The sequence below is a fragment of the Bos mutus genome, chromosome 17 (assembly GCF_027580195.1).
Source record: "Bos mutus isolate GX-2022 chromosome 17, NWIPB_WYAK_1.1, whole genome shotgun sequence".
Lineage (NCBI taxonomy): Eukaryota > Metazoa > Chordata > Mammalia > Artiodactyla > Bovidae > Bos > Bos mutus.
This window is the reverse complement of record NC_091633.1, coordinates 71,979,016-72,000,202: the sequence shown is the minus strand read 5'-3', so window position 1 is coordinate 72,000,202 and position 21,187 is coordinate 71,979,016. Positions and strand designations below refer to the sequence as shown.

Sequence of the window (21,187 nt, the reverse complement as noted above, 5' to 3'; positions counted from 1 at the left end):
GCTAAGTCACTTCAGTCATGTCCGATTCTGTGCGACTCTATGGACAACAGCCCACCAGGCTCATCTGTCCATGGGATTCTCCAGGCAAGAATACTGGAGTGGGTTGCCATTTCCTTCTCCCTGGAAAGTGCTATTCCAGAACAAATAATATGCATCTAAGGAAACTATGTTATTTCACAGATTTCCTCAAAATTTTTGCAGTAGACTTAAACCTGTTTGATTGTGGAATCCTGACTGTTTGAAGAAGACAACCCATATAAAAGTCTTTATTGGCTTCCTCTCTGAGAATCAGTTATTAGTAGTAGTATGTTCTTAAGCAGAGTTAGAAAGGTGGTCTGAGAAGCCAAGCTTGCCTACAACTGGGAGTTTGTAGAAAAGTTAGTCATGGAAGGAAGGCTTCAGGATTGCCTGTTAGAAGTGTTCTGGGATGCAAACGCTTGAGACCTCAACAACTGTAGAGTATGTGTTGTAACAACAGGCTGCTGGGTAATTTTAACACTGGTTATGGGATGTAGAGTTGGGGGAAAGACTTAAAAGTGAAAGAACTTTGAAAAAGTATCTCCTTTAGATACTTTAAAGGTTTTCATAGTGAGGAGCTTTTCTAGAAAAGGTTAGCACTTTGCTTCTCAAGGGAAGCAAGGAGAAGGTGTAACTGCACTTTTGTGTGTGTGTGCTCAGTTGTGTCCGATTCTTTGTGACCCCATTGACTTTATTTTTTTGGGCTCCAAAATCACTGCAGATGTTGACTGCAGCAATGAAATTAAAAGACCCTTACTCCTTGGAAGGAAAGTTATAACCAACCTAGATAGCATATTGAAAAGCAGAGACATTACTTTGCCAAAAAATGTCCGTCTAGTCAAGGCTACGGTTTTTCCAGTGGTCATGTATGGATGTGAGAGTTGAACTGTGAAGAAAGCTGAGCGCCGAAGATTTGATGCTTTTGAACTGTGGTGTTGGAGAAGACTCTTGAGAGTCCCTTGGACTGCAAGGAGATCCAACCAGTCCATTCTAAAGTAGATCAGCCCTGGGATTTCTTTGGAAGGAATGATGCTAAAGCTGAAACTCTAGTACTTTGGCCACCTCATGTGAAGAGTTGACTCATTGGAAAAAACTCTCATGCTGGGAGGGATTGGGGGCAGGAGGAGAAGGGGACGACAGAGGATGAGATGGCTGGATGGCATCACTGACTCCATGGACATGAGTTTGAGTGAACTCTGGGAGTTGGTGATGGACAGGGAAGCCTGGCGTGCTGCAATTCATGGGGTCGCAAAGAGTCAGACATGACTGAGCAACTGAACTGAGCTGACTGTAGCCTGCCAGGCTCCTCTGTCCATGGAAATTTTCCAGGCAAGAATACTGGAATGGGTTGTTATTTCCTACTCCAACTGCACTTATAATGTAACTTAAAAGGTAAACCTTTCCCTCCTATTTGACTGCTTCCTAGTGGATGTTCCTCTTCTGCATTTGTAGTTTTAGACATGTTGTGTTGTTTTCTGTTACTCAGTTCTGCTTCTGAACCAGAGACCATCTGACACAAAATCAAGTAGGAATTAGAAAATTGTGGAAAGGAGTTTAGTGTCAGAAATGTAGACCTCTGGCAGGGTTCTTCATTTGAAAGGGACTTTGAATACAGACAATACTTAAAAGAAGCAGTGTTATTCCTTTAAGGTTTTGAATAGAATCTTTTCTTTGCAGAGTTTCTGGAGTACATTAGAAAAGCAAGAGCTAAAAATAGCTTTAAGAAAACAGCAATATAGACATTGGTTGTTGAATGGTATCTGTCTTAAAGTGAATTCTTTAATGCAGTAAGTTTTAATTCCAATTTCTTAGCAAATATAAATACTCATGACTCTTAATGATATTTTTTGTATGGCAGAGTTGCTTTTGTTTCCATTGTGAGCATTGAAAGGCCTTATGTGATAGTTTTGCCAGTCTTCAATATTGTATTTTCCCTCTGTTGTAAGCTTAAGTAATTAAACTTGAAGCATATATAAATATCGTCAACTTGCTACATATGTGGGTATTCAGTGTTACATGGTAAGAAAGTTTGTGTAGGTTGTATGTATCTACATAATTTTCCCTTTTCCTACTGTTTTCTTAATGAAGTAGTGGTAGAAATGGCATTATGAGAATATGTCTCATACTATTAGGAGTGTTCCCACTTTCCTCTGTCAGATCTAGATGTTCTTTCTCTCTTGGCTTCTAGACTTACTAGCTGTTTCTCTTAGGCCAGGTGTAACTCATCCCTCTGTGTGTTCACACACATACATGAGGCCTCAGAGTAGACACACACACACATACACATATATGAGGCTTCGGAGTAGACACACACACACATATACGAGGCCTTGGAGTAGACACACAATCTGGGCTCCATTCTCCAGCCCTGCTCTCACATCCTGGAACACATGAGGTGCATAGTGGCCTTTGTGCTGGAGTTATTTCTTCCGTCTTGGCCATTTCCCACCTCCTGGTCCTTGTTCTAATCTCAGTTCTCAATTCAGCCTGCCCTGATCACCCTGTTTAATACTATAAGTTCCATCACCCCCTTATTCCTGACTCTCTTTACCCGACACATTTTCTTTTTTCCATAGTTCTTATTTTCTAACATGCTGTTTACTGGTCTGTTGTGTATATAATTATCCCACCCCCCCACCCCCCCGCCCCCGCCCCCAGCTACAAATTCCATGAAGACAGGAATTTTTGTTTTGTTTATTGAAAGGTTCCTAGGGCCTAGTGCCTAGAATAGTGCTCGGTACATAGTGCCAAAAATTAGATGCTGAAGTAATAAAATAATATTTAAAGAATGAGTTATCGTTAGGAAAAGAAGTGGCATGAAGAGAAATGGTGCAATACTAATGATGTTTGCCTTTTGTTCTGTATGTGATGTATATACAAGAATGTATTTTTTGGGGCTTAATTTAGTATCCTAATTTTTTTATTTAATAGCTTTATTAAGGTATAATTTACATACTGTAAAATTCAGCCATTATAATTGTTAGTTAATTTCTAGAGCTGTGCAACCATCTCAAAAAGTTCCTTGTGTCTGCCCATATGTGGTTAACCCTCCCCACAATGGCACCCTGATTTTATTTGTTAATTTTTTTGATTCCCAGATCTTGAAATAATAATTTACACAGCCATACTAATAGCTTTGTACTCTTAACAAATTCCATATAACTATGGAATTAACTATTCACTGCTTAATGCAGGAAATGGTATCTAACATTAGTGAAAAGAATGGACTTGAGAGTCAAACTGGCCACACTCTTATCCAGCTCTACCATTTACCAAGTTGCGCAAATTATTTTCTGCCTCAGTCTCTTTTTATGTTTTTTGGTGATAATAGTAATTAGCTTACAGAGTTATGAGGATTAAAGAAACAAAATAGAGTACAAAGCCTGCCTATAAGTTAATACTCAGTAAAGAATTAAAGTAGGTCTGAAATATATGTGGTAAATAACCTTGCAATAGAGAACAAAGTTCAGTTCAGATTTTAAGCTTCTGAAGTATGTATAAAATATGAACCAGTTCCTGTCTTGGTTTGTAAATAGGCCTACTGCAGAATGTAAAAAGCAGGTTAATTTCCAACAGGGAAGATCATTTCTCAGCATTTCTTTTGAAGGTATCTGCTGAACCATTTTACTGAATTTTCTGTGCTCATCTTTGAGAGAGTTTTGACACCAGGGAGGTAATTACCTACTTTTTTTGTTAAAATCACAGTGACCATCAGAAAGTGTTCTGAATTGTTGTTTAGTCCTATGTTGGAATATACTGTGAGACTTCCTCTAAGTAAGTGGGGGAGAGGTGTGATCATTGTATCTCTTGTAACCTGATAAGTCTGAACTAAACTATCTTTAATAAGATCTTTTTCTGTGTTTTGTTATTTTCTCTTACGAACAGATGCACAAATCAGGGTCATCAGAAGTCTCTCGATTCAAAAGATGATAATACTGAAAAACACTGCCCGGTGACAGTGAATCCTTGGCATATGAAGAAAGCTTTTAAAGTCATGAATGAACTAAGAAGGTATTATTTAACATACTTTTATTTTTCAGTTGTGTATAGGGGTACCCAGGTGGTGCTAGTAGTAAAGAACCTGCCTGCCATTGCAGGAGACTTAAGAGATGTGGGTTCAATCCCTGCGTCAGGAAGATCCCCTGAATAAGGAAATGGCAACCCACTCCAGTATTCTTGTCTGGAGAATCCCATGGACAGAGGAGCCTGCTAGTCTGCAGTTCATAGGATTGCACAGAATCAGACTGACTGAAGCAACTTAGCATATAGCACATAGTGAATATATTCCCTGTCCCTCATGATTGCTTTGTTTGCTACAGAGAACATTTAAAGCTTTTTCTGTGAGTTTTTAAAGGAAGGAAAAGAGCAAGTAATTTATCAGAGGTGTGAATGGTATAAGGCTGCTCTGTCCAATATGGTAGCCACTAGTCATATTTGGCTAGTCTGTTTGAGATATTCTGTAAATGGAAAATACATAATGGATTTTCAAGACTTATTACAAAAAAAATGTAAAATATAAGTTTTAAAAATATTACATTTAGAAATGATTTTTATTATTTTATAATATTGGATATTTTGAGTTAAATAGAATTCTACTTAATTCTATTAAATTAATTTCAGTTGTTTATTTTTAAATGGGATTACTAGAAAATTCTGACTTGCATTATATTTCTGTTGGACTGGCTAGTCTAGGCTTTCTAACTTATCATTGCAAAGCATATGAAAAGAAAACTTTTATTAAAATTTTTTAAATTGAATGGTTAATTTATGTTATTAGTTTCAGGTGTACAACATAGAGACTCAACAGTTTTATAGTTTATACTCCATTTAAAGTCTACAGAGTAATGACTGTATTTCCCTATGCTGTACAATATGTTGAGTTCAGTTCAGTCGCTCAGTCATGTCCGACTCTTTGCGACCCCATGAATCGCAGCACGCCAGGCCTCCCTGTCCATCACCGACTCCCAGAGTTCACTGAGACTCACGTCCATCGAGTCAGTGATGCCATCCAGCCATCTCATCCTCTGTCGTCCCCTTCTCCTCCTGCCCCCAATCCCTCCCAGCATCAGAGTCTTTTCCAATGAGTCAACTCTTCACATGAGGTGGCCAAAGTACTAGAGTTTCAGCTTTAGCATCATTCCTTCCAAAGAAATCCCAGGGTTGATCTCCTTCAGAATGGACTGGTTGGATCTCCTTGCAATCCAAGGGACTCTCAAGAGTCTTCTCCAACACCACGGTTCAAAGGCATCAATTCTTCGGCATTCAGCTTTCTTCACAGTTCAACTCTCACATCCATACATGACCACTGGAAAAACCATAGCCTTGACTACATGGACCTTTGTTGGCAAAGTAATGTCTCTACTTTTCAATATGCTATCTAGGTTGGTCATAACTTTTCTTCAAGGAGCAAGCGTCTTTTAATTTCATGGCTGCAATCACCATCTGCAATGATTTTGGAGCCCAGAAAAATAAAGTCTGACACTGTTTCCACTGTTTCCCCATCTATTTCCCTTGAAGTGATGGGACCAGATGCCATGATCTTCATTTTCTGAATGTTGAGTTTTAAGCCAACTTTATCAGTCTCCACTTTCACTTTCATCAAGAGGCTTTTGAGTTCCTCTTCACTTTCTGCCATAAGGGTGGTGCCATCTGCATATCTGAGGTTATTGATATTTCTCCCAGCAATCTTGATTCCAGCTTGTGCTTCTTCCAGCCCAGTGTTTCTCATGATGTACTCTGCATGTAAATTAAAGAAGCAGGGTGACAATATACAGTCTTGACATACTCCTTTTGCTATTTGGAACCAGTCTGTTGTTCCATGTCCAGTTCTAACCGTTGCTTCCTGACCTGCATACAAATTTCTCAAGAGGCAGGTCAGGCGGTCTGGTATTCCCATCTCTTTCAGAATTTTCCACAGTTTACTGTTATCCACACAGTCAAAGGCTTTGGTGTAGTCAAGAAAGCAGAAATAGATGTTTTTCTGGAACTCTTTTGCTTTTTCGATGATCCAGCGGATGTTGGCAATTTGGTTTCTGGTTCCTCTGCCTTTTCTAAATCCAGCTTGAACAACTGGAAGTTCACGGTTCATGTATTGCTGAATCCTGGCTTGGAGAATTTTGAGCATTACTTTACTAGCGTGTGAGATGAGTGAATTGTGCAGTAGTTTGAGCATTCTTTGGCATTGCCTTTCTTTGGGATTGGAATAAAAACTGACCTTTTCCAGTCCTGTGGCCACTGCTGAGTTTTTCAAATTTGCTGGCAAATAAGTGCAGCACTTTCACAGCATCATCTTTCAGGATTTGAAATAGCTCAACTGGAAATTCCATCAGCTCCACTAGCTTTGTTTGTAGTGATGCTTTCTAAGGCCCACTTGACCCACATTCCAGGATATCTGGCTCTAGGTCAGTGATCACACCATCGTGATTATCTGGGTCATGAAAATCTTTTTTGTACAGTTCTTCTGTGTATTCTTGCCGCCTCTTCTTCATATCTTCTGCTTCTGTTAGGTCCATACCATTTCTGTCCTTTATCGAGCCCATCTTTGCATGAAATGTCCCCTTGGTATCTCTAATTTTCTTGAAGAGATCTCTAGTCTTTCCCATTCTGTTGTTTTCCTCTATTTCTTTGCATTGATCGCTGAGGAAGGCTTTCTTATCTCTTTTTGCTATTCTTTGGAACTCTGCATTCAGATGTTTGTATCTTTCCTTTTCTCCTTTGTTTTTTGCTTCTCTCCTTTTCACAGCTATTTGTAAGGCCTCCCCAGACAGCCATTTTGCTTTTTTGCATTTCTAGCCATTTTATACATACTAGTTTATATTTCTCATACCCCACCTCAGTCCCTTCTCTCCCCTCCTTTTCCTCACTGGTAACCACGTCTGTTCTCTGTACCTGAGTCTGTTTTTGTTTTGCTATATTCACTAGTTTGTTTTCTTTTTTAGATTCCACATATAAGTTCAGTTCAGTTCAGTCCAGTCGCTCAGTTGTGTCCAACTCTTTTCGACCCCATGAATTGCAGCACACCAGGCCTCCCTGTCCATCACCAGCTCCTGGAGTTCACTCAATTTCATGTCCATTGAGTCAGTGATGCCATCCAGCCATCTCATCCTCTGTTGTCCCCTTCTCCTCCTGCTCCCAGTGCCTCCCAGCATCAGAGTCTTTTCCAACCATGTAGAATATTTTTCTTTGTCTGACTTACTTCCCTTAGCTTGTATAATACCCTCTAGGTCCATCCATGTTGTCAATGGCAGAATCTCATTCTTTTATATGACTGAGTAGTATTCCATTGTGGGGTTTTCCCTGGTGGCTCAGTAGTAAAGATTCCGCCTGCAGTGCAAAAGACATGGTTTGATCCCTGGGTTGGGAAGATCCCTGGAGGAGGGAATGGCAACCCTCTCCAGAATTCTTGCCAGGAAAATCCCATGGATGGAGGAGCCTGGTGGGGTACAAAGAGGGTTGCAAAGAGTTGAACGTGACTGAGCACACACATATATATCACCACTATCCAGTATTCCATTGTATAGATAAAACACATCTTTATTCATTCAACTGTTATGGACACTTTAGTTGCTTCTGTGTCTTGGTTATTATGAGTAATACTGCTGTGAACATTCAAATGCATGCGTTTTCAAATTAGTGTTTTCATTTTCTTCAGATGTGTACCCAGGAGTGGACTTGTTGGTAGTTCTATTTTCAAGATTTTGAGAAACCTCCATAGTGTTCTTTATAGTGACTGTATCAAGTTATATTCCTACCAACAGTGTAGGAGTGTTTCCTTTTTTCCATATCTTTGTCAACATTTGTTATTTGTAGACTTTTTGGTGGTAGCTATTTTTACAGGTGTGAAATGATATCTCATTGTGGTTTTGGTTTGCTTTTCTATGAAAATTACAGATGTTTAGCATCTTTTCATGTGTCTTTTGACCATCTGTATATCTTCTTTGGAAAATCTATTCAGACTTTCTGCTCATTTTTTAATCAGGTTTTTGATATTGTATGAGCTGTTTACGTATTTATATAAATGATAACAGTTTATCAGATGTATAATTTGCAGATATGTTCTCCCATTCAGCAGGTTGTCTTATCATATGTCAATGATTTCTTTTGCTTTGCAGAAGCTTTTAAGTAAAATTAGATCCCATTTGTTTATTTTTGCTTTTGTTTCCTTTGCCTTAGAAAACAGATCCAAAAAATATTTCTACAATTTGTGTCAAAGAGTGTTCTGCCTATGTTTTTTCCTAGAAGTTTTTTGGTTTGGGGTCTCTGTTTTTTAGTTTATTTTTGTATGAAGTGTGAGAAACTGTTCTAATCTCATTCTCTTACATGTTAACTGTTCAGTTTTCCCAGCACCACTTGTGGAAGAGACTGGTTTTTATACTTTGTGTATTCCTCCCTCCTTTGTTGTAGATTGACCACAGATGCACGACTTTATTTCTGGACTCTTTATTCTGTTCCATTGATCTATGTGTCTGATTTTGTGCTAGTACCATGCTGTTTTGATGATGATAAGCTTTTAGTCAGGGAGTGTGATACTTCCTGTTTCGTTCTTTTTTTTTTTCCTCAAGAGTGCTTTGGCTGTGCAGGGTCTTTTGTGGTTCGATGTAAATTTTAGGATTATATACTCTAGTTCTGTGAAAAATGTCATGAGTATTTTGATAGGGATTGAATTAAATTTATAGATTGCTTTTGATGATGTGAACATTTTAACAATATTAATTCTTCAAAACTTATGTACATGGGATATCTTTTATTTCTTTGTATCATCTATTTCTTTTTGTTTTGTCAGTATTTTATAATTTTCAGAGTATAACCTTTTCACCTCCTTAGTTAAGTTTATTCTTAGGCATTTTATTTTTTGGTGTGATTTTATTTAATTAATTTATTTTTATCTTTAAAAATAAAGATAATTGCTTTTCAATCTTGAGGTGGTCTTTGTGGTACATCAACGAGATTCAGTCATAATCATATGTATTATATATATACACATATATATGTGTACCCTCCCTCTTGAGCCTCTCTCAAACCTTCAGTCCAGCCTTCTAGATGGTCATAGAGCACCAACCAGGCTGGGCCGTCTTTAACACAGCAGCTTCCCACTAGTTACATATTTTATGCATAATACTGTATATATGTCAGTGCTGCTTTGCCAGTTTGCCCTCTCTCCTTCTCCCACTGTGTCTGCCAGTCTGTTCTCTACATCTGCATCCCCTTTTCTTCTCTATAAATAGGTTCTTCATCAGTACTGTTTTTCTAGATTCCATATATATGTGTTGATATATGATATTTGTTTTTTTCTTTCTGATTTAATTCACTCTGTATAACAGGCTCTAGGTTCATCCATCTCACTATGGCTGACTCAAATTTGTTTTTTTTATGGCTGAATAGTATTCCATTAAATATATGTACCACGTCTTATCTAGGTTGCTTCCATGTCCTGGCTACTGTAGATAGTGCTGCAGTGAACATTGGGGCACATGTGTCTTTTTGAATTACGGTTTTCTGAGGAAACCTTTCCTTCTTTATGCTCCCTCCCCAAGGCCCAGGTTCTTGTCCCAAATTCCTTTGTCTCTTTTTTTCTTTTGTCTTTTACCCTGCCTCATTCTGTGAAGATGAGCTGTGAAGTCTGGGTTCCTCTACCAGGGTTCAGAACATGTTTTGAAGAAGTTGTTCATATGCAGATGTATTTTTGATGTGTTTGTCTGGAGGAAGGTGGTCTCATCTTACTTTTCTGCCATCTTGAAAGTAACCCCCTCAACTGTATTTGGACTGGAGGTATGGCACTGTCTTGTGTTCAGGTTCCCCCCCACCATCACCCACACACACATTCATATGTTAACATCTTAATGCCCAGTACTTCAGAATGTGTTTGTTTAGAAACAGGGCTGTTGCTGAGATACTGGGGTATGAAGGACCATTCAGTATGACTGGTGTCCTTATTAAATGGAGACTGGTGTGATTTTAAATGAGTTTATTTTCTTACTTTCTCTGTCTGATAGTTCATTATTAGTGTATAGAAAAGCAATAGAGATGTCTTCTTTCCTGCAACTTGACTGAATTCATTTATTAGTTCTAATGTTTTATTGGTGTTGAGATGTTAGGGTTTTCTATGTATTGTATCATGTCACCTGCAGGTAGTAACAGTTTTACCTCTTTCCTTCCAATTTAGAGTCCTTTTATTTCTCTTTCTTGTCTAATTGCTGTGACTAGTAACAGTTTTACCTCTTTCCTTCCAATTTAGAGTCCTTTTATTTCTCTTTCTTGACTAATTGCTGTAACTACAATACTGTGTTAAATAGAAGTAGCAAGAGTGAACATTCTTATCACTAATTTTACAGAAGCTTTCAGCTTTAATCATTGGCTGAGGATTTATCATAAATGGCCTTAATTATGTTGAGATATGTTTCTTTATCCACATTTGCTGAGATTTTTTTATATTGAATAGATGTTGAATTTTGTCAAATATATTTTTTTGCATCTATTGAGGTGATCATGTGAATTTTATCCTTCCTTTTGTTAATGTGGTATATCACATTGACTTATGGATATTAAACCATCCTTGCATCCCTGGAATAGATTCCACTTAATCATGGTGTGTGATCCTATTTATATTGTTGAATTTGATTTGCTAATACTTTGTGAGGATATTTTGCATCTATATTCATCAGAGATATTAGCTTATAATTTTCTCTTTTTGTAGTGTCTTTTTCTGGTTTTGTTATCAGGGTAATGGTGTCCTCATAGAATCAATTTGGGAGTGTTCCTTTCTTTTCAGTTTTTTGGAATAATTTGAGAAGGATAGGTATTAGCTCTTTCTTCTTGATATATTTGGTAGAGTTCTTCTGTGAAGCCATCATGTCTTGAACTTTTTTTTTTTTTTGCAGAAAGTTTTTTTTTTTACAGATTCAGTTTCACTGTTGAAATTGTCTGATTTTTCTTAATTCAGTCTTTGAAGGTTGTATGTTTCTAGAAATTTGTCCATTCTACTAGGTTATCTAATTTGTTAGTATACAACTACTTTTAGTATTCTCTTAAGATTTTTTGGTATCTCTGTGTTATGGATTGTTATTTTTTCACTTTAATTTTTTATTTGGATTCTCTCTTGGTAGTGAGCCTGGCTGAAAGTTTATCAATTTTATTTTTCTTTAACCAAAAAAACCCCCCAAAAACCCAAAACCAGCTTTTGGTTTCATTGGTTTGTGTGTGTGTGTCTCTGTTTCACTCAATATTTTCTCTGATCTTTACTATTTCTTTCCTTATGACTTTGGGCTTTGTAATTCTTTTTCTAATTCCTTTATGTGTAGAGTAGGTTGTTTTCTTGAGTAAGGCCTGTATCACTATAAATTTCCCTCTTAAAACTGCTTTTACTGCCTTCTGTAGATTTTGGAAAGTTGTATTGTGTTGGTTTCTGCCAAACATCAACATGAATCAGCCATAGGTTTACCCATGTCCCCTCCCACTTGAATATACCTCCCACCTCCTTCCCCATGTATTTGATTTCTTGTGTCACACTGTTCTGGTTAGAAAGATTGCTTGGTTGGGTTTGTATCTTGCCAGAGTTTTAAGACTTGTTTAGTGGCCTAGCATGTGATCTATCCTGGAGAACATTCTAAATGCACTAAGAAGAATGTGCATTTTGGTGTTTTGCATGGAATGTCTTTCAGATACTCATTACGTCCAATGTGGTATTTAAGACTGCTGTTCCCTTATTGATTTTTCAGTCTGGATGATCTGTCCACTGATGTCAATCGAGTGTTACTGTATTATTATCATATCTCCCTTTGTGTCTGTTAATATTTGCTTTATATATTTAAGTGTTCTTGTATTAGGTGCATATATGTTAATAAGTATTACATCCTTTTCTTATAATGATCTCTTTATTATTATATAATGCCATCCTTTGTCTTTTATTATAGACTTTGTTCTAAAGTCTGTTTTGTCTGATATCAGTCTTTCTACCCCTGCTTACTTGTTTCCACTGCATGAAATATGGGAAAGTTTTTAGATAGAAAAAAATATAACTCTCTCTTTAATGATGGTGGTAGTAGTGTTAGTGATTTTAGGCAGTAGTGACCTGCCCATTGCTAAAGTATCCTCAAATACTTGAGTCGTTGCAATGAAAAGAGTGACTTTAAGTGTTGAATGAAAAGTGAGTAGCTTTTTTAATTAGAAGACTGAAGTATGAATGAACCGTCTTGGTATTATTTTCCTAGCATTTTGTGAAAGGTATATGTTTTCCCATCATTTCCTTTGTGAAAGCACATATATTTGAAAGCTTGGGCTAAGAAGGGAGTGACTTAAACTTTCCTTTAATCTCTGTGTTGTGTTTTGAAAGGTGATCCTTTGTTTTGTTCCATCATTTGTTTGCTGCTTCTTTAATTAAGCTCATGATTCAATGAATATTCATCTGCTGGGTGTTAGAGATAACAGTGGTGAGCCAAAACAGACATGGCTGCTGCCTTCATGGGGCTTATGATTGATTATAGGAAGCAGGCATTAATGAAACAATCATACAGATAATTTACTGCAAATTTTAATAGCAGTAACTGCTACAGTGAGGGTTGTGAAGATAGATAACAGTGGTCAGGGAAATACTCCCTGAGAGGATAAGAATAATTGTGCTGTCATCAGAAGGAAAAGAGAAATAAGGAAATGAAGTTAGGCATAGGGAATGGCAATATCTAAGTCTTGTGGTGGGAGAGAGCCAGCCTCCTATTGGGGCTAATGTGTAGCTGGAGTCAGATGGGTCGGGTATCATGGCAAGAGAGGAGGCTGAGTGGGTTCGTGAAGGCCAGCATTCTTAGAGCTTTCTGCATTTTGGTCTTTATCAGGAGTTGCCATGGGAAAAGCCATTGTAGAGTTTTAAGCAGGGATGTGGCATGATCAGATTTGTATTTTGAACAAAACACACTGGCTGCTGGGTGGAGAGTGGATTGGAGAGAGAAAGATGAGGGAAAGTTAAACTGAATATTGGATATTTGATTTGTTTCCTAGTGCTGCTCTGACATCAGTTTCAATCAGTAGGTTTTCATTTAGTTTTGGGGAGAAAACATAGTTGGAATAATCCAGCAGGTCTGGCCCTGCTGTTTCAGTCAGTCTGGTTGGAAAAATAGTTATTGGGATGTAAAGTGTGGTAGTTATTAAGTGACATTGAAATAAAAGTAAGAAAAATAGTGTGGTTATGTTGAGACATTTTTTTCTTTGAAAAGTCTGTAAAGGTTGACTTTCAATAGGCCTATTCCTCTTACCTTTCCCCCAGCTCCTATGGAATTGGTAGCCTGGTTTTTCACTTATTTATGTGTAGGCCCCTGCTGATGAAGGTCTGACTCGCTTAACTACTGGGAAGGCCACACTAGCTAACCTTCCCCTGAGGAAGATGACCCAAGTTTTGGGACGAAGTCTTTGGCCTTGCCAGTTGTTTTACCTCTTTGAGCCATAACTATGAGGGGAGTGGATGGAATGTAGTCTAAGTTTCATTGCTTCCCTGACATTTTCTTAGCCTATGAGGTTTTTCTCCTGTTTCCCTGCAGGTTGTATGGTGCCCTTGTCTCTTTCAAGGATTATTTAGCTTTACCCTTCATTCAACTGTTTGTCCCATTTTGGCCGTGAATTGTGTGGCTGTGGACAGTCTGCTTTGGTTCTTTGTGTTGTACCATTTCAGTAGCTAGCATATAAGCAGGCTAATAGTTGGTACTGGTTTTCAGAAAGAAAGATAAGCTTTGAATAGCTGAATCTTCACTGCCAGGTCCACAACAAGGATTGTTTAAATGAAATCACTGACCACTAGTGTTTTAAAAAATGAACTCTCTTTGGGGCTCGTTAGAAATTTTTTTTAAAAAAATGTCATTCCCTTTTCTTTTACCCCTTATTGCCAATTTTATGTAATTCTTTAAAAAACTCTAAAGAGGTCTATTGCTTGTACAGCTGAAAATCTTTAGTTATTTCCTATTCTTGCATCAACTTCCTGCTGCCAGAAATGGGTAGCTGAGAGTAGTTTCCTGACTTCTGGGAAGGGAGAGCTTCTTGTTCTCACCATTCTGCTTTTGGGCTGTCACTTCTAATGGGTAGAATATCAGCTGTACACTGGGGTGTTTTTATGAACATTTGACTGATGAAAGTGAAGTTTTAGAAGTAAAAGTCACCTCACTATTCTTCTAATTATACTTGGCGTAAGGTATGGTTGTGGAAATAGAAGGACCAGGAGTAAGTTATAGAATTTTAATTTAAGTTAAGAATTATGATTTAAGCTTATAAAAGTGAAGTGTTACCTTTTCTTTAAACTAGTTTTTCATTTCTTTTACTTCAGAGGCCCAGATATAGCTCTATGTCCTATCTCAATATGAGCTTGAATAACTCAAAATTATTTTGTTTAAAAACCCTGAGGTCACTTCTAAACAGTGTATTCAATAAGTACTTATAGATATCTAGTTCTCCTTTGAAGTCAGCTAGCATGTCTGGAAGGCTGTGTGGGAGCCAGCAGAGCCAGTGTCTGACACTGCCCATGCCCTTTGTGCAGGAGATGTAGAGAAGAGAATTAGGTGGTGGAAGATTGTGTGCAAAATGTGGGTTCTGAAGAGGGTTCTCACAAGAGAAATTCACAGAAGTGATTTTAGCTGGGCCTGATAGGGGTGCAGTAGGATTCATAAAAAGTACTGGAGACGAAAGGCAGTTCCTGGTCTAGATAATTGCACAAACTAGGGACGGGCCAAATGTATCTTGTTTGGTAACGTGCATCAAAATAGTTCATGTTGGGGAGTCTGTAGAAAAGGTCAAAATTATGGTAGGCTTAAATGATGATTTATTGGGACTTAATTCCCAGGGCAGTGGGAATCAGTGAAGGTTTCTGAGAAAGGGTGTAGCATTGTAAAGCTAGTGATGTCAGAGGAACAACCTTTCAGTGTAGTGAAAGATGCTGCTGCTAAGTCGCTTCAGTCGTGTCTGACTCTGTGCGATCCCATAGACGGCAGCCCACCAGACTCCCCTGTCCCTGGGATTCTCCAGGCAAGAACACTGGAGTGGGTTGCCATTTCCTTCTCCAATGCATGAAAGGGAAAAGTGAAAGTGAAGTCACTCAGTCGTGTCCGACTCTTAGCGACCCCATGGACTGCAGCCCACCAGGCTCCTCCATCCATGGGATTTTCCAGGCAAGAGTACCGGAGCGAGTCTGGTACAAAAACACATCTCTGGTGGGGAAGTCAGCTCTGTATATTTCCTAGACGTGGCTTGGCAAAGGGAGGAGTTTTTCAAAGCACTAACACACTCACATTTTCAAAAGCAAAGCAGTAACCTTTACAGAGTGCTTAACATATGCAACAGAGTGTATTGGGCCTGCAAAGTAGACAGAGAAACAGGCTGTATCCCCAGTACACCTTTACTTGAGAACATTACACTGTGAGCTTTTTGAGGTAACCAGAAGAGAACTCTTGGATTTAACGTTTTGCATTTAAAATAAAGAAAGCAAAAATGACTGTCTTCTGCTGCTGCTGCTGCTGCTGCTGCTAAGTCACTTCTGTCATGTCCGACTCTGTGCAACCCCATAGCCGGCAGCCCACCAGGCTCCCCCGTCTCTGGGATTCTCCAGGCAAGAACGGTGGAGTGGGTTGCCGTTTCCTTCTCCAGTGCATGAAAGTGAAAAATGAAAATGAAGCCACTCAGTCATGTCTGACTCTTAGTGACCCCATAGACTGCAGCCTACCAGGCTCCTCTGCCCATGGGATTTTCCAGGCAAGAGTAGTGGAGTGGGCTGCCATTGCCTTCTCCCGACTGTCTTCTAGGATATGGGATAAGACTGGACTTGAATTTTAAAAGTTTCAAAGAGTATTAGTGGGAGCCAACCTATTATTTGTTGAGAAGGAAGCTAATATAGATCCTTGGGCCTCTGTGGTTGCTCAGTGGTAAAGAATCCACCTGCTAAGTAGGAGATGTGGCTTTAATCGTTGAATCAAGAAGATCCATTGGAGGAGGAAATGGTAATATACTACAGTATTCTTGCCTGGGAAATCTCATGGAGAGAAGAGCCAGGTGAGCTATAGTCCTTGGGGTCTCAAAAGAGTTGGACATGACTTGGTGACTAAATAACAGCAACAAATATTGATCCTTAACTTACATTTAGGAGTTGAAACTTTTTAGTAAATCATTGAAGAAGTTTGAATGTTTGCCTGTATATCACACAGAAGTTGTAAATATTTAATTGTTCAGTTATAATAGTTTTACATTCTAGAAGATAGGATAAACATAAGAGCCTGAGGTCTGTCTTAAGGGATTGCTTATTGTAGTTTTCCCTTAGGACTTTAGACATCCTGGACACAGATCACTACTAAGATTGTATCTGTTTTGCGTCTATGAAAACACTGAGTTTTGGCTCTTCTTTGGTTATTTGTACTTTGTTTCTTAGGTCACAAGTGAATTAAACAATAAACTGAAATGAGGCTGGCTTGCTTTCACTTCATAGCTTTATATTGCATATTACTGTTTTTTAAAAGGTTTTAGGAAATTGCACAGGGTGTGAATTTTTTTTTTAATTCCTAACTTATATGTGTGTGTATATATACATATGTTTCTATAGTAAAACATTATCAGCTTCTTTTGTTTTCTTGTTGTACTAAAGTAGAATATAAAACATTCCTTGAAGGATAGAGTAGTTGGGAAGAGCCCTAACTCAAGCAAACTCATTTATTTAAGAAAATTTAAGAGACATTTTGAAGCTAACAGTCTCAAGTTAGCTTATAATCTTCTACAGTGTATCTTAAGCACTTGTGATAGATTTCCTATTAGGTGGTATTTATTGACCATGGATAGAATCATTAAACATTTCAAAGATGTGAAGAATGGATGGTAGTAAGTGAACTTGCTTCTGTTTTTCTCTTCTGTTTTGTGGCATTGCTGATTTCCCACTAGCATGCTTCAGAGTTTGCCTTCAGATTCCCCTCCTAAAAGTCAGAAAACTGGAAGGTCTTACCTTGATGTTTCTCATTTGAATTATAGCTAAGAGTATCACCCCTTAGTGAAAGAGGAGAGTGAAAAAGCTGGCTTAAAGCTCAACATTCAGAAAACGAAGATCATGGCATCTGGTTCCATCACTTCATGGGAAATAGATGAGCACACAGTGGAAACAGTGTCAGACTATTTTTTGGGGCTCCAAAATCACTGCAGATGGTGACTGCACCCATGAAATTAAAAGATGCTTACTCCTTGGAAGAAAAGTTATGACGAACCTAGATAGCATATTAAAAAGCAGAGACATTACTTTGCCAACAAAGGTCCATCTAGTCAAGTCGATGGTTTTTCCAGTGGTCATGTATGGATGTGAGAGTTGGACTGTGAAGAAAGCTGAACGCCGAAGAATTGATGCTTTTGAACTGTGGTGTTGGAGAAGACTCTTGAGAGTCCCTTGGACTGCAAGAAGATCCAACCAGTCCATTCTAAAGGAGATCAGCCCTGGGTGTTCTTTGGAAGGAATGATGCTGAAGCTGAAACTCCAGTACTTTGGCCACCTCATGCGAAGAGTTGACTCATTGGAAAAGACTCTGATGCCGGGAGGAATTGGGGGCAGGAGGAGAAGGGGACGACAGAGGATGAGATGGCTGGATGGCATCACCGACTCGATGGACGTGAGTTTGAGTGAACTCCGGGAGTTGGTGATGGACAGGAAGGCCTGGGGTGCTGCGATTCATGGGGTCACAAAGAGTCGGACACGACTGAGCGACTGAACTGAACTGAACTGATCACCTCTTCATGGAACACAACTTTGTTGTGGTGAAGCGGCTTAGGTAACTCAGTGAAGCTATGAGTCATGCTCTGCAGGGCTACCTAAGATAAACGGCTCATAGTGAAGAGTTCTGACAAATCGTGGTCCACTGGAGGAGGTAGTAGCAAAACACTCCAGTATTCTTGACAGGAGAACCCCATGAACAGTATGAAAAGACAAAAAGATGTGACAGTAGAAGATGAGCCTCCCCAAGTCAGAAGGTGTGTGGTATGAGGAGGAAGGAAATGCCATGAAATAATGGGCCCAGATACCATGATCTTAGTTTTTTGAATGCTGAGCTTCAAGCCAGCTTTTTCACTCTCCTTTTTGTCCTTCATCAAGAGGTTCTTAAGTTTCGCTTCACTTTCTGCCTTTAGAGTGGTATCATCTGCCTATCTGAGATTGTTGATATTTCTCCTGGCAATCTTGATTCCAGCTTATGCTTCTTCCAGTCTGGGATTTCATGTAATGCATTCTGCATATAAGTTAAATAAGCAGAGTGACAATATACAGTCTTCTCATACTCCTTTCCCAATTTTAAATCAGTCAGTGGTTCCATGTCCGGTTCCAACTGTTATTTTTTGTCTACATACAGGTTTCTCGGGAGACAGGTAAGTTGGTCTGGTACTCCCATCTCTTTAAGAATGTCACACAGTTTGTTGTGATCCACAGTCAAAGGCTTTGGCATAGTCAATAAAACAGAAGCAGATGTTTTTCTGGAATTCCCTTGATTTCTCCATGATTCAACAAATGTTGGCAATTTAATCTCTAGTTCCTCTGCCTTTTCTAAACCCAGCTTGTTCATCTGGAATTTCTCATTTCAAGTACTGTTGAAGTTTAGCTTGAAGGATTTTGAGCATAACCTTGCTAGCATGTGAAATGAGCACAGTTATACAGTAGTTGGGACATTCTTTGCCATTGTCCTTCTTTGTGATTGAAATGAAAACTGAACTTTTCCAGTCCTGAGGCCACTGCTGAGCTTTCCAAATCTGCTGATACACTGAGTACAGCACTTTAACAGTATCAACTCTTGGGATTTTAAATAGCTCAGCTGGAATTCTGTCACCTCCACTAGCTTTATAGTAATGCTTCCTAAGGCCCACTTGACTTCATACTTCAGGATGTTCAGTTCTAGGTGAGTGACCACACCATAGTGGTTACCCATGTCATTAAGACATTTTTTGTATAGTTCTTCTGTGTATTCATCACCACTTCTTATTCTCTTCTGTTTGATAGTTCCCTTACTATTTCTATCATTTATTGTGCCCATTCTTATATGAATGTTCCCTTGATATTTCCAATTTTCTTGAGATCTCTCGTCTTCCGCATTGTTTTCCTCTATTTCTTTGCATTGTTTGCTAAGAAGGTCTTTTTATTTCTCCTTGCTATTCTCTAGAACTCTGCATTCAGTTAAGAATATCCTTCCCTTTCTCCTTGACTTTCACTTTTTTTCTCAGCTATCTGTATAAAGACTTCTTAAACAACCACTCTGCCTTCTTGGATTTCTTTTTCTTTGGGATGGTTTTGGACACTGCCTCCTGTACAATATTATGAACCTCTGTCCACAGTTCTTCAGGCACTCTGTCTACCAGATCTAATCCCTTGAATCTATTCATTAACTCTACTGTACAATCATAAGGGATTTGATTTAGGTCATATTTGGATACCCAAGTGGTTTTCCCAACTTTCTTCAACTTAAATCTGAATTTTGCAATAAGGAGCTCACGATCTGATCCACAGTCAGCCCCAGGTCTTCTTTTTGCAGACTGTATAGAGGTTCTCCATCTTCAGTTGCAAAGAGTAGAGTCAGTCTGATTTCAGTATTAACCATCTGGTGATGTCCATGTGTAGTCATCTCTTGAGTTGTTGGAAGAAGGTATTTGCTATGACCAGCATGTTCTCTTAACAAAACTGTGTTAGCTTTTGCTTTGCTTCATTTTGTACTCTGAGGTCAAACTTGCCTGTTCTGGTTATCTCTTGACTTCCTACTTTTGTATACCAATCCCCTAAGATGAAAAGCACATATTTTTTGGTGTGAGTTCTAGAAGGCATTGTAAGTCTTCATAGAACCAGTCAGCTTCAGCTTCTTCAGCATCAGTGGTTGGGACACAGACTTGGATTACTGTGATGCTGAATGATTGCCTTGGAAATGAACCAAGGTAATTCTGTCATTTTTGAGATTGCACTCAAGTACTGCATTTCATACTCTCCTTTTGACTACAAGGGCTGCTCCATTTCTTGCTTCCAGTAGTAGATACAATGGTCATCTGAATTAAATTTGCTTTTTCCCATCCATTTCAGTTCACTGGTTTCTAAGATATCAGTGTTCACTCTTGGCATTTCCTGTTTGACCATGTCCAATTTATGGACCTTGATTCATGGACCTAACATTCCAGGTTTTTATACAGTATTGTTCTTTATAGCATCAACTTTCCTTTCACCACCAGGCCCATCCACAGCTGAGTGTTATTTCTGCTTTGGCCAGCTGCTTCATCTTTTCTGGAGCTATTACTAATTGCTCTTCACTCCTCATTTTCCAATGAGGTGTACTCAGATTGGAAAAGACCCTAATGCTGGGAAATGTTGAAGGCAAAAGGAAAGGGGCAGCAGAGAATGAGAAGGTTAGATAGTATCACTGACTCAGTGAACAGGAATTTGAGCAAACTCCCAGAGATAATGGAGGACAGAGGAGCCTGGTGTGCTACCGTCTGTGGGGTTGCAAAGAGTTGGGTACAGCTTAGTGACTGAACAGCATCAACAGTAACAGCAAGGATATCTAGCTCATATTTTATTTCATCAGATTTTTAAAATAATTTTTAATGAAGATGTTTTCCTTGTACATATTTTCCTTTTTCTGCATGTAGTTTTTTCATCACACGTGTTCAGAACTCACTTCTACCATTACTGTTTCCTCTCTGTAAAATCCTCATGTTTCCACTTTGTCTTTTCCCTGTTGCTCATATCTTCTTTCACTTTATTTCCAATTATTGGTGTTTTTTTTTTTTTCTCTCTTAACTATGACCAAGTATTCTTAGAAGTCCTTAAATCTGGATTCTTTACCTTCCCTTCTCTACAAATACTCAGTAATGTGCTTCTTGCCACATCTTCTTGTGACATGTTTCTATGTGAAATTCTCTATTCTGGGATCCTGTTCTTGTTTAAGGCACTTTCTAAATCATTGACCATAGTTGGCCATCACCCTTTCTTATTTTGCTTTGAAATCTCAGCAGGTACAATCTCTGCTGTTTTTCAGGACTCTGAATGTGGTGGTGAACCAGCAGCTAGGTTTTCCTTGTGCTTCACTGCTACAGAAATTCCCATTCTAACCATCATTGTTTTAAGGAGAAAAAGTTGATGGTGCTACCACTTGTTATGGAGTTGTGTTGCTCTTCAAGATTATTGACATTTTAGCTAGGTTACATCTCGCTT

General features: G+C 38.7%; 1 protein-coding gene across 3 annotated transcripts in view; it reads left to right on the top strand.

Moving 5' to 3' along the window:
* KLHL2 (kelch like family member 2) overlaps positions 1–21,187 on the top strand; it is a 167,273-nt gene that overhangs the window by 9,562 nt on the left and 136,524 nt on the right. For 2 of the 3 annotated variants that reach the window (XM_070386694.1, XM_070386693.1), the window contains exon 2: positions 3,904–4,029. The exons of the other annotated variant lie outside the window; for it this stretch is intronic. In XM_070386694.1, the coding sequence (XP_070242795.1) occupies positions 3,904–4,029 (126 nt within the window). The remainder of the gene's footprint in view (positions 1–3,903; positions 4,030–21,187) is intronic. 3 annotated transcript variants of the gene reach the window in all.